Source organism: Chionomys nivalis, chromosome 9 (genome assembly GCF_950005125.1).
Source record: "Chionomys nivalis chromosome 9, mChiNiv1.1, whole genome shotgun sequence".
NCBI lineage: Eukaryota > Metazoa > Chordata > Mammalia > Rodentia > Cricetidae > Chionomys > Chionomys nivalis.
In genome coordinates, this window is record NC_080094.1 from 24,288,572 (window position 1) to 24,302,441 (window position 13,870).

Here is a 13,870-nt window from a genome sequence, read left to right on the forward strand (position 1 = left end):
CAGGGTTCTTACCTGTTCATCCCGGGCAGGTTGCCCCAGAAGTATCGGGCCCTGTGAGCGGCAGAAACCTTGATGGCATCGATCATCACTGGGTTACACTGCAGGAAGAGAAGGGGAGCTGCTGGAGACACCACAAGACTCAGCTGTCAGTCAGCCCAGGTGTGACCTGGCAGGTGACAAACCTTTCCTACCTAAACAAGAGATAAGGAGACAGACAGTTCCCGCCCAGAGGCTGTCTGGAGAGAACACAGGAAGGAGGGTCAAGAGCTGAGGATTAGACCTGCCCACATTGCTTCATGTCAAATTTCTATTTGCAGAAGGTTGTGCAGGCAATGTATACACACCTAAACAAGGGTCCAAGACAGCCCTATCACTTGTAAGCCAGCTGTGGTAGTGCACACCTGTAATCTCAGCTCTCTAGAGGCAGAAACAGGAAGATTAAAGAGTTCAAGAAAAGCCAATGCTAGGTGAGACCATCTTCAAACAGAAGAGAGCCAGCAGGATGGTTCAGCAGGAGTGACCAGAGTTTGATTTCCAGAAGCCACATTGTAGAGAATGGACTCCAGGGTAATCCTCTGACCTTCACACACGCAGCCTGGCAGGTGTGCCTGTGTGCACACATACAAAATAAAGCTTAAAGAAAAGCAAACCAAGGAAGGGAAAGAAAAAAGCCTATTCGTTTCCCCACAGCCCTGACTATGCAAATAAGGTAGGAGAAGGGCCACTAACAAGGATGGGGTGAGCTAAAGGGATCAGCTAAGCTGAAAGGGCCTCCTGCTGTTCACCCTCAGATCTAGCCAGAGTGCCCTCCAACCAGGATATCATTAAGCAGACTTTAGAGTAAGGGCTGCCTTCCCTGCCTGGGCTCCCCCTAGGTCCACTCACCGCCAAGAATCTGGAGATGTCTTTCTTGTCATTAACCTTCATGGCCACCACATTCTCAAACATCCAGAAGAATGGACGGTTGTCGCCCTCCTTGGGGCGTGTATAATTCAGCAAGTGGTAAAACTCAAAGAAGAGCCGGCCGGTACCCTCTATATTGGCAAGAGCAATGGAAAACAGAGTTCAATACAAACCACAACTTTCTAAGGACACGGCAGGAAAGTAAAGCCCGTTCCTGTTGTGCCCTGGAATGATGAACATGATCGGGCCCAGGCTATGTATGAGCAAGGCTAAACAAACTCCTAACAGCGCCGTTGCAGCCTATTCCAGATGGACTCCTGAGAATGGCTCTGAGGAGTTCACAATCCCAGTGAATCGACTCACCATATAGGCCTTTCCTGGCAGGATTGACATTGGAGAGGTCATTACAAGGGCTTCCACCAATCACCAAGTCAAAAGGGCCCCACTCTTCAATCTGAGGGGAAAACACAGAGGGATAGGATCTTGAGAAAAACACAGAGGGATAGGATCTTGAGGAAAAGAACTAAAACCTTGGATTCTGTGGGAAACTTAAAAAAAATTTATCAATTCAAAAATCATCCTTTGTCACCCCAAAATGTCTGACCCAGACACCTCAATGTTCCTGCTCTACCAAAACTAACCAATCTTGAATTATACCTCAAATTGCCCTATTTGCATGTTTTTTCTGAACTATTCACAGCTTCCACCCCTGAACCTGAGGAATGGGGACAGTATGGCATTAGACAAGGAGGGCCCAGGGTACAGAAGAGGATAAGGAAGATGAGATGAACTCCAGGAAAAAGGTCACCCTCACATTTTTCTTTGTGATTTTCCTGACGTCGTTCACATATTTGATTTGGCCTTCATGCTTAACAGTTCCCACTGCGATGGACTCTGCACAGACTTCGGAGGCAACGTACTTTTCCACTTTGATACCCAAGTCTTTGAGCACCAAGTACCCTGTGGGGGATCAAACAGAAATGTGAGGCCAAGAGGCCAAGTGCAGAGCCGTGAGCCCCACGGTTGATGTCCTGAACCCCAACCCGAATGAAGATCCCCTCACTCCATTACTGTCACTTCAAGATATCTGTGGTCGACTCCAGAGGACATCACCGCATTGCCCATATAGGCTACGTTCATTCCACGTATGGGGCATCTCACAAAATGGAAAGGAAGCAGGAATGAGGAAGGTAAGTATAAAAGTCAAAATGCAATGGCTAAGAAGCATGTACCTTTAAAAAGGCACCAAGAACCCTGCAGGAGCCACAGCAGACCTGAGAGGGCTGTGCCTGTGGACTGATTCCTGTGCGCACACAAACTGAAAACTAGAAAGGAGCCAAGACTGAGGGTCACTGCCTCATTATCACAACATTTGTGTGTGTAGCCAGGAAACTTCCAGATGCTTGAGCAGAGGGAAGACAAGTCAAATAAGAAACATGTCCCTTTAGACAGGGGCTAAGGAGGGAATGTGACATACAGGTTACTACTCTTCTCAACTGTCTCGGGGCAGAGACACCTTCAGCCTAACTCAACTCACCTGTCGCAATTCCATCAAACAGGGACAGGACTCTAATGGGTCTCCTCCTGGCTGCAGGAATTGCTGGGAACACCTTGGGTGGCTCCTGCCAGATAAGCAAAGAGAGAAAGTAATCAGAGTGTCCATCTTCCTCCTATGCCCAGAGGCTTTGATGGGAATTGGTAAGAAAGTATTTGGCACAGGCTGGACATTCTGTCCTTAGATAGGAGGCACAGCTGCCTCCTACAGACGGACAGGACCAGAAAGGGAGCTTGCGCAGCAACTGCCAAGGCCTCTAAGTACAGCAGACTCTTGTTTTTACAAGTGAACAGGATTCAGCCTCCCAGGGACTGTAACTGCACGTGACTGCACAGAGCCTCGGGCTTACAAATTCCTCGAGGTCAGGGTCAGTAGTGAAGAAGTCTTGCAGGCGCGTGTTCCAATCCTTCCTGCGCCTGAGGACCCCATGGCAGCGCTGTGGGAGGCACATATAGCAGCTCCAGGGTTCCTGCAGCTTGGCATCCTCAGCTGTCCCTGTACCCACCAGCACCTCCAGACACTCCACACAGAAGCACCTGTACCAGAGTATGCAGAGAGAATGGGCATCACGGTTAACAGACATTTGTCCTGCAGGCCCAGTCAGTTCCCCAGAGCATGACCGCTCCACCTGATGCTCAGCCTCCTGACACCGTGTGTTTTGAGCTATGAGGTAACAAATCACTTCCTAAATATGGATCACTCAAACTCCCTTCAAATCTAGACCCTTTCAACAGAAACTTCCCAGGGCTGACCTCCCAGGGACATCTCTCCTGACCCCAGCATTAAGTATCACTGCAGTCCATACTTGTGAGAAGATCCCACAGGATATTGTTTGTTTCTAGCTGCCTGCAGGAACTATGGGGTACACCGGGGATCCGAGGCCCTCGTCCAGCCCCATGGAACGACACTCACCTGCAGCAGCTTGTGTTGCTGCACAGAAGGAGCTCACGGCCCTCGCAGCACACGGTGCAGTAGGACTGATAGCCGTCCTCATCATACATGTAGAAGAGCTCCAGGAAGCGGTCCTGACCGCCAGAGAGAAGCATGTGAGACCACAGACCTGAACTCAGCCAGGCCTGGCTAGCAAGCGACAGTACATGGGATTTGAGTTCCTCAAGGAGGGCCTTCTCTGCTGCAGTACCTGTCCCCCAAACAGGAAGTGGGGGATGTGCCCTGGGAAACTGTTTACTAGGTCCTGGAGCAGGGATTGTGCTGGAAGCCTGGGTGGGGAAGGAAAGGGCAGGAGAAGGGGCAGGCAAACTTACCCGGCAACTCTGACAGAGCCCACCCTCAAAGAGGGGGTGGAAGGACACAGGGTTCTTCCTACCGCAGGACAAACAGCGGTCTGCGAGAAAGACAGGGTGTCAGGGTTTACGGATACCAAGGGCCTAACATCGGAAGCTCAAGCCCTGAGCTTGATAGTTCTGAGCATCTGCCCCCGGCCAGTCAAGTGCCGAATACTCTGTGCTGTGTCTAGTGCTCATCTAACCCTTTAGCAGCATGGCAGATGATATACCGTATTTCTCACTCACTACTAAACAAAGGTCACTAAGGACTAAGGAGAAGAAAGTTGGGAAGGCAAAGAGTTTCTCACACATTCAAAAACTCTATTAGGTTGGTGCTGGGCCAAAATGAATGCAAGGAAAGCAGTTACTGGAACAATGGCAAATAGCTTGGCCAAAGTGCTGCATCTCAGTAAACTCAGGACACTATTGTGATCTCCCTGGTCAGTAACCTCAGGAAAAAGTCACATTCAGTTAAAAATATAAGGAAATCCTATTACTTGGTCTAATAAATTTAGAAACTAATACACAGGGAGCAGGAGTGGTCCTGATCTAGGTCAATGCCCAGGGCTCTGGATTAAAACCATGAAGAAAATCAAAACCTGGCTAAGGCAAGCCTGGAGCACCCGAGAAGGGAGGACCGTGAGACAACAGAAAGGAGGGAAAAGAGACATAGTACCTTCCAGACTGACTTTGTTGTAGGCAACATCAGAAGCCATCCGTTCTGTGGAGGAAAGAGGGACAGGTGTGAGATGAGGTGGGAGTCAGTCTCCTTCTCCCACACAGCCATGCACCTCTGAACCCCAGAGCAGTGGTCCTGAGGACCTGCTGCTCCTGCTGTTGCACCCCCACCCCAAATTCACCTCGGCTCTCATCATCCTCCCCTCGGTCTTTCCCGCCATAGCTATTGGTCTTGAGGCGCTTGGGTGGAGGACAGTACTCAGCAGACGCAGGGTCGTTGGCTGTGCGTCTTCGACTTTTGTTCTCTGGAAGGTAAGCAGACGGACTTGACCGAAGGCTAAGAGACAAGGCAGGTCTAGGACAAGACCATGCTGTGCCTGGGATCCAGCTGCATCTAGAGCAGGGGACTGGGATGGTGTAGAGAGCCCTAGAGGGGATCCCAGAGCAGAAGCCAGTTTCAAGTTCCTCCCACATGGGAAGCAGGCCAGACTCATGTTCCTGGGGCTTCCACATCAGAGTGTGGAGGAGAATCCATCCTTTTAGAGCCAGCCCTGAGCACAGGCTGACCACAGCTGGGGCTGAGGTCCTACAGTGACGCCCACCACAATGCCCAAAGGGGCCATGGAGCTACTGAGTATTTGCATTGTCAATAGGAAGGGGATTTCTCACTGAGTCACGTCCAGATTATCAAGGGATTCAATCGAATTGACTTAAACAATGGAATCCACTTTAGCTAATGTTATAATATTAGTTAATATGGTGATGTCTGTTAACCAATATATCATAAGACATCATTAAAAAACTGAAATCTAAATTTTTATAATTTTGAAAGTAGATTAATGTATAAAAACTAATTTCAGTTGTTCCATAACTAGAAAATTATTAAATTGATCTTTTATTGCTGAGTGTGATAGTATATGCCTTTAGTGACAGCATTCAGAAAGCACAGACAGGGAGTTCAGAATACCCAAATCTACATAGAACATTCTAGAACAGTGAGGGCTATCGTCAGACCCTGTTTTAAAAATATATTTTAATGTGGTTCACATTTTAGTGTTTTTATATTGACTCATAATACGAATTATTAAATTTGACTTCTTCAGCTAAGAAAATAATTATTTCTTCTGTGACAGGGTTTTTCTGTGTAGCCCTGGCTGTCCTTGAACTAGCTGTGCAGGCTGGGTATTCAGTTCAGCCTGCCTTTGACTTCTGCGTGCTGGGATTAAAGGCATGTGCCACCATGGTCTGGCAAGGAAATAAAGTTATAAACCCAACAAAATCCATAAGGAAATATGATGACACACTTCTATATCAAAGTCTAGCCTGGAGTATATGATGAGGCCCAGTCTCTAGAAACTTCTAAAAACATGGTCACTGAGATAGCCAGTAGAGACTATAACCCTGAACAAAGTCTCCAAATATAAACATATTATTTTAAATACACCAAAATTCAATGAGCCGATGATAGAGTGACAATTACCAGTGTTTGTACATGTCATTAATGTTCAGAAACAAGAGACGGTGAGATAAACAAGAGGGTAGAAGGCTGTGCACCCGTGGTTAGCCTGGGGTCAGTGAGGGTGGGAAGTGAGGGGGAGGGAGCTTAGGTGACTTGATTCTTCTCCAGTGACCCTGTAGATGCCAAGAGATTGCAAGACAGAGGGGAGGAAAACAGAACCTTCAAAGACGGTAAGGGAATACCGTGTCTCCTGGGTTCTAACTTCCTACTGCCTGAACGATGCACCTTCGACTTATTATCCACTTTTGCAGGAAAACAAAACAAAAACATTATATTAGAGGCCGTTCAGGTACAACCTTCACTTCGTTCTGTGGAATCATGGGTATATTCAAGGAGATAAGAGACCTGCCAAAATGGCTGGTAGCAAAATGTATTTTTTTTATTTTAAGTAAGAATGGCCACAAAGGTAAGGCATAAATTTGGACATGTGGGAAAGATTGCATACCCGTGGCAACAATATGGCCAGGGAAGCCTAACAAGGTAGGAGATGGCCCTCAAGTTTTCAGAGGTTTTAACAGAATTGGGGTCTACAGGGTAACAAGTAGGCCTTGCTTGCTCGGCCCAATAAGAATGAGATGAGGGCTATATCATCCGCAATGAAATAGATTCACTCCTACCTGGTTGCTTGTTGTTCGGTTTGAGGCCCTCGATGCCAGTAGGCTTGAAGCCCCCATGGGCCCATTCCAGCATGGGCTTCAGCTGGTCTTCCAGTGAGTCTCCTGGGCTGCTGGGGAAGGTCTTGCCAGCTCGTACTCTGGCTCTCTGCCAAGACACAAAGGCAAAGTCTGTCCATGGATGGGCGCGAGCTAATGAGGTATGTTCCAGGGTGTACCCAGGGATTCCTCCTGGGGCCTGCATTCCCTGAACACTGGTGTCTTTCATAGTTGGACAGCTGTCTTGGGCTGCATTATGAGAAAGGGATCTGCTTTTGAGAAACAATAGAGACATAGTGTCCGAGATATTTTCAGATCCCTAAAAAGAGATTGATTAAGCTGAGCAAGGTGGGCAGTAGTAGCGCACGCCTTTAATCCCACCACTTGGGAGGCAAAGGCAGATGGATCTCTGTGATTTTCAGGTCAGCATGGTCTACAGAGAAAGTTCCATGAGTGGTTCCATAGCTACCAGGAAATCCTTTGTCAAAAACGAAAGAGGAAACTGTAGAAGCAAGGGTTTGGGCTGTCCCATCTCCCTCTCCAGAGTTGTCTTCTGCAGGGTGCAGCCAAGCACTCAGTATGTCAGGGGTCCAGAGAATCAGTACCTATTATTTAGGCCCTTTTCTATGTGGCAACAGGGCTGTTAGGGCGTGAGTGAGTGAGGTAAACCTAGAGCCTAATGATTCACGGGGATAAAATGTCTACAACTATAGGAAGAGAACCTGTCTCCTCTATGCTTAGAAATCCTGTTCAGAGCTTGGTAAAAGCCCTTTGTAATAGTATCACTATGTGACCGCAGAAGCCAAGAACCATCCTGTCTTACTGATTAGCAGTATTAGCAACTTACTATTAACACCTTGGAACCAATGAAACCTTCCAAGGTCAGAACTCTTCTCCCCATTCACTCCCTTGCTAACTCTGCCTGCAATCCAGTCTTGAGGGACACCTCCAATAGCTTTGTCAACAGGTATCTTCTCTGCCTACAGGACAACAGCCTAGTTAGCACCCACACCCATGTTACCTCCAGAGTGTGGTATATGGCCTTCCTATAGGAAACCAGCTTATTGAAGGTGGTCAGGTTAAAGTGCTGACTGAACAGCCCCAGGGCCATGAGTTTGTCAGCAGAGACCTAGGAGAGAAAAATAAGATTACGATCAACTCACATCTGAGCCTAATGTGCAACTAGCTCACCCAGAGCCAATCTGGTGACACCTGACAGATGCCAGGACTGAAACATGAAGGGCAAAGGAGAAATCACACACAGAGCAGACTTGGCAGCTGAGAAACTCCAGATGTAGGTAAGAAGGATAATTGAAGCAAAATTAGATCTATCCTGTGTCCCGCCCATGTGTGCATACATTTGTGTGAACAGCGTGAACGTCCCTGAAACTGTCCCTGATGTATCTGAACATGGTCTTTACCTTCGGATGTACGTGGTAACTGTTGACAAGACAATGAGTACTCCCTGTCTTGATCACTAATGGCAACCTGACTTATGCAGATAAAGAAATGTATTATGGGTGGGATTCCTAATTAGTGCAAAGATATAGGCTGCTTATCACAATTCTAGGACATATGGGATGTCACAGCAAGCAGTGCTTACTTTCATGCTCTGGTGTGGCCACCATGGGTGACAAGTGCCAGCTGCTCTAGCCAAGGTGAGTAAAAAGTAAGGCAATGGGTGCGCTAAACAGGTTCTGGGCAGGTCGTGGCCTTTTCCCTGGACCATGGCACATTGAAACTATATCCTATAATCCACCATCTCCGTGACACACCTTATTGCCATCTGACCCTTTCTAGAAGTGAGTAATTATGTCTCACTGACTCAAAACAACCACACTGTCCCTGTTTCTTTGTGCTTCAGAGACATACACCCAAGCAACAAGACCTACTGCTCCCTCTGCTGTTGAAGCTGACAATTGCAGGTAACCTCTCAGGTCAGATTGAATGTCCTATTATTCTTCCTCAAGGAAATGTTGGATCCACTTCAGGAAAACAGAGAATCCCAACTGGTAGGGAAGAAAATATTAAATGCAACAAAGTCCTAAATGCCACCTCGCTCACCTGCGTGCTGTACCTCAGGAACTCCTGTCTGTGGCTGGGCATCAGCCTAACACTAACAGGAAATCACAAAATCTTTGCAGAGGGCTGGTTAAGAGCACGGTGGTTCCTCCTCTAGAGCACTTGGTTAGATTCCCAGCACCCAGATGGTAGCTCATGACTGTCATTTAGCCCAGAGACAAGAACCACAGGATACTGATCTGAAGCCCTTCCTCTGGTCTCCCATGATGTACAGAAATAAATGCAGGGAAATACCTATACTGATGAAAAAAATTTTTTTTTTTCCTGAGACATAGTTTCTCTGTGTAACATCTCTGGCTGTCCTGGAACTAGCTCTGTAGACCAGGCTGGCATTGAACTCACAGAGTTCCACCTGCCTCTCCCTCCTGAGTGCTGGGATTAAAGGTATACACCACCACTGCAGGGCTGATTTTATATATTTGGTGTTTTTGTTTTCTTTTGGTTTTCAAGACAGAGTTTCTGTGTGTAGCTCTGGTTGTCCTGGAACTCCCTCTGTAGAGTAGGCTGGCCTCAAACTCATAGAAATCTGCTTGCCTCCCAAATGCTGGTATTAGAAGCATGCACCGCCACCTTTGATGAAATATTTTAAAGTAGATCCTACGTGTTTAACAGGTAAGATTCAAATGAGGGCTGATGGGATGGAGAACCTACCTAGCTAATACAGTTTTGTTTTTAATGAGACAGGCCAGCCTCTGTATCTGTTTAAGGTGTGTTTCATAATACTTGTTTTGGGGGGGTGCCCACGGAAGGCAAAGCATGGAATCTGAGCTGGTACTTGAGTGACATGCAACTGTGGGCACCCTGATGTAAGTGCTGCTTCCTTACTTTCCAGGTAGACAGGCTGCACACACCTTGAGTCCCAGATCTCAGGAGGCAGAGCCAGGAATATTTGAGTTTAAAGCCAGCCTATTATATATACTGAGTCATAGACCAGAGAGTTACAGTGAGACCCTGACACTAAGCATAAGAATGAAGAAGCTTATGTCTGATCCAGACATGTAACACAAGAAGTGTTTTTCTTAACTCCAGTCCCAGTGCCAAACTTACTGCATCTATATGCAGAATGTTGACTTCAAAGCCACCCCAAGAGAAGCAAGGCCTCTGGTAGGAAGTGCCCACCTTGCCACAGGACTCACCTCTGAAAACTTGCCGTCACCAAACCACTGTACCCATCGCATGCCAGGCATGGCCTGGCGCTTGGAGGTGGCTTTCCAGGACACCACCATGGCAGGCCACCAGGAGAATCCCTTGATTTTTCCCCACACAAGGTCACCTATTCCAAACTCCTTATCATCCTGGAAGAAGAACCAACAGGAAGAACTGTCGTCACCAAGGCAGGTGAACCCTGACCAAGGCTGGTCATAAAATGATGCATGAGATTGAGAAATAGCTCAGTGGTGTACAAAAAGGGACCCAGGAAAAATAAATGTTTGTATGGACTTGTTTTTACTTTTAGTTGGTATGGTTGTGTCCATATCTGATTGTATGCATGCAACACACATGTCCCTGTCTCAAGGATTGAACTCAGGTGACACTTGGTACCACGTATCTTTCTTATACCACATTTTTATACCACTGAGCCAGGTCACTGAGCTGAAAAATACGTTATGAAAACATAAAGATGCCCATGGCGGGGTTAGAGAGATGGCTCAGTGGTTAAGAGTACTGGGTGTTCTTCCAGAGGTCCTGAGTTCAATTCCCAGCAACCAAATGGTGGCTCACAACCATCTGTAATGAGATCTGGTGCCCTCTTCTGGTGTGTGGGCATAAATGGAGGCAGAATGTTGTATACATAATAAATAAATGAATCTTTAAAAAAAAAAAAAGCCCATGGCCATCCTTGAGTACATGTTCCTTAACTATCAAAAACCAACATACAGGACATTAGTAGGTATTATGAAGCAATACAAAATGACATTGTATAGATGCATACGCCCACACAAAGGAAGGCTACCTGATGATATAGATCAACAGTCTCAATTGGTTAAAAATGTTCCAGGCCATAAATATTGTCCAAAAAAGGTATGTCCACATGGTGACTACTCAGATGCCGGTGGGGATGAAAGAAAAGGCCATATTGTATTTGGAAAGTCTTTGGATTATAACTCTAGTAAAATGAACAGAAATTCCTGTAGCATATTCTTTTTTTTTTTTTTGGAGACAGTGGCTCACGATATAGCCCTGGCATGAAACTTCTATGTAGCTCAGACTTGCCTCTGCCTCATGGGTTTTATATGTATGCTATGACACAATCTTACACAATCTTTTAAACATAAATAAAATACTAGGCAGTGCTTGCATGTGCCTTTAATCCCAGCACCTGTAAAGCAGATGAGGAGGATCTCCGTGCGTTTGAGGGCCGCCTGGAACAAAAGTAAATCCCCAGGCAGCCAGGGCTGTTACAGAGGAACCACCCTGAAAAACCAAAGCCGAGGGGTGGGGGGGCATTGAGCCACAAACTCTTACAGTTTTCTTTCCCCTGTACTTTGGGGATCTTGTGCACCTGGGTTCCCTTCTTAGTGGTACCTGATACTCAGTGCTGTCTCCATCTTTGCCTTCTGCCTCCAGCTGTGTAGTGTTCATGCTCTCCTGATGGATGTCCTGGGTCAAGTCAACTAATTGGGTACTGCTGTTCTGAGGTGTCCCTTCTTCTACGAAGGAAGGGCTGGCAGGGGACGACCATGGAGTGCTTGCTGACGATGATGCCCGACGCCTCCGAGACTATAGGTAGAAGGATGAGATTGAGACCCAGTGAGGCAAAGCAGAAGAGGATACACAAACGGTACCCAACCCAACAGGTTCCCTGACCCAGAAGACAGAGTTACAGGGACTGGCAGCCACTCGACCCCCAGGCAGGAGACAGAATAAACAGTGTGAGTGTGATGATAGGCAAGGACCAGAGAGGCTCTGAAGCAGAGCTCAGAGAGGATGGAGTCTCTGCATAAGTGGCTCCTGTGCATCTAGAAACACATGTGGAATATTCTGAACCTGCTGGGGTTGCCTCAAGACAGCAGGAAAAGACATAAGAGACATGCAAGGTAGACACCACAGTGGCTTTCAGCTGATCTCCAAGGTGGGTCAGAGACCTCTTGCCCCCTCAAAGTAATTCCAAGTACGATGAGTGAGGAAAGAAAGAAGCCAGAGCCTGCAGGGCAGGAGCATGAAGAAAGCATAGGTTACATCCACACAGTCAATGCTGTGCAGTGAGTGAAGCAGATCTTGCGATCAGAGACAGGACCAACCCTGGTAGCTGGGAACTCCACGGGGTATTCCTGCACATGGTGTCGGCCCTGGCGGCCTCGGGTGATTCTGGGGGAGGCTCTTTGCCTCCCTACCCTGGAGGTACTGTTGTTATTTCGGGTTCGCATCTGAAAGTAAGAAAGGATAAACACTAGACCTTAGGTGAAGGGACTCAGGGGAATCAATCAAGGTTCCCAAAGGCAGCCTCAAGTTGACCTGAAGTGAAGAAGACAATTGGATATAAACATGAGTACCATGTCACAGCACAGATACAGATTTGACTACCTGGCAGCAGCACATAGAGACTAAGCGGTTGTTTGCCTAAAACCAGTATTTCTCATCTTTCCTAATATAGTTCATATTGTGACCCCCCAGTCATAAAAATATTCCGTTGCTACTTCATAACTTTGAAGGTGTTGAGTAGTAACATAAATATCTGGTATGCAGGGTCATCTAATATGTGACCCCTGTGGAAGAGTCATTCGACCTCCAAAGGGGTCACACCACCTTAAGCCAAGCATTATTCCAAAAGGCTCAAGCCTGAAAATGCTGGCTTATTTAGGAAAGCATTGGGGACGGGGCACACATCAGAAAAGCTCAGTTTTCTCAGAGTAGTGTTAACCTGCCTGTGGCCACCATTTATTCAAATTCTATACAACAGTTGATGGTTAGTGTGGCATCGTCTGCCTGTAATCCCACCATTTAAGAGCTCGTCATAGAGGGCTGGAGAGATGGCTCAAAGGCTAAGAGCTCCGACTGCTCTTCAGGACCCGGTTCAATCCCCACTACCCATGTGGCAGCTTATAACTCTCTATAACTCCAGTTCCTGGGAACCCAACACCCTCAGACACATACACAGGCAAAACACCAATGTACATAAAAAATTAAGAAAAAAAGACTGAAGAAGGAGAGCCAAGTTCAAAACAGAGTTGAAGTAACTGGAATTCTATGTGTACAATGAGGGGAGTAGAAACTCATAGAAGGTGATATTACAGTAGCAGCCATTTCAACAACTCTTTGCCTGTTTTTTGTTCTGACTGGTGTATGTTTCTTCTGTTCCGTTTTGTTTGAGATGGTATTATTTATTCCTCTCTGGTCAAGGGTGGATTAGAACTCACTGCATATATCAGCCTATTCAATGTTTTCTTGAGCCTGGGCAAACACTCATAGAAGACAATGACTCACATAAGCAACAGGCAACTGAGTCAACCACCCAGACAACTACAAATCCATGAGAAAGAAATGGCATGATGAACAAGTAAGAAACCAGCAATGTCTGAGGCTGACAGATGTGTTCCAACGTTTAAATCATTTGAAGGTTGTGAATATAGCTAAACCACTAGAATGCTTATTTTGTATAAGCTCTGGGTTTAAGCTGCAGCTGCAACCAGGTATGCATGTCTGCAATGCATCACAAGAGAGGCAGGTCAACCATGACCTGAAGACTGGTCATGCCTCCAGCTCCCAGGCACCAGTGTTGCAAGAGTTCCACACACCTAAGCAAAGTCTCCAGAGATCTGCACTTAGACCTGATCACACAGTGATGGTGAAATACAGCCTGTTGTTGCATTGGTGATATAATTCAGGACCCTAGAGCTTTAGTGGGAAAAGCAAATGATTATAAAGGCCTTCTCAATGGGATGGTAGTCAGAAAATGTTGAAGATAACCAAAAGTTAAGTGGCTTAGTTCATCAAGCATTTGGTGCCATGTTCAGTGTGTCAAACGGTCATAGCTCATCTGCTCTCCACTCTGTCAAATCTTGTTTTTACCTTAAGGTTCAGGTTATGATCTGAATTATCCTGCTGTGGCTGGGGGACATCAAAACTAAGGGGTTCAGTGGATTAGGGGACTTGCCAAAGCCTGATGCTCCTTGAGTTTGGTCCGTGGAATCTCCAGCTGGAAGTATAACCTATTCTCATGTGTTATCATTGGCCTATAAACATCCAACACACA

The 13,870-nt window shown here is 46.7% G+C and overlaps 1 protein-coding gene across 1 annotated transcript in view; it reads right to left on the minus strand.

The window, feature by feature from the left end:
* Positions 1-13,870, minus strand: part of LOC130881172 (DNA (cytosine-5)-methyltransferase 3B-like) — a 35,464-nt gene that overhangs the window by 7,623 nt on the left and 13,971 nt on the right. The window contains exons 5-19 of the mRNA XM_057780523.1: positions 11,919-12,044; positions 11,203-11,397; positions 9,813-9,971; positions 7,616-7,723; positions 6,559-6,703; positions 4,605-4,727; positions 4,421-4,465; positions 3,724-3,803; positions 3,371-3,483; positions 2,808-2,994; positions 2,441-2,525; positions 1,718-1,863; positions 1,267-1,357; positions 886-1,034; positions 13-98 (exon numbers count right to left, since the gene is read on the minus strand). Of these exons, the coding sequence (XP_057636506.1) occupies positions 13-98; positions 886-1,034; positions 1,267-1,357; positions 1,718-1,863; positions 2,441-2,525; positions 2,808-2,994; positions 3,371-3,483; positions 3,724-3,803; positions 4,421-4,465; positions 4,605-4,727; positions 6,559-6,703; positions 7,616-7,723; positions 9,813-9,971; positions 11,203-11,397; positions 11,919-12,044 (1,838 nt within the window). The remainder of the gene's footprint in view (positions 1-12; positions 99-885; positions 1,035-1,266; positions 1,358-1,717; positions 1,864-2,440; positions 2,526-2,807; positions 2,995-3,370; positions 3,484-3,723; positions 3,804-4,420; positions 4,466-4,604; positions 4,728-6,558; positions 6,704-7,615; positions 7,724-9,812; positions 9,972-11,202; positions 11,398-11,918; positions 12,045-13,870) is intronic.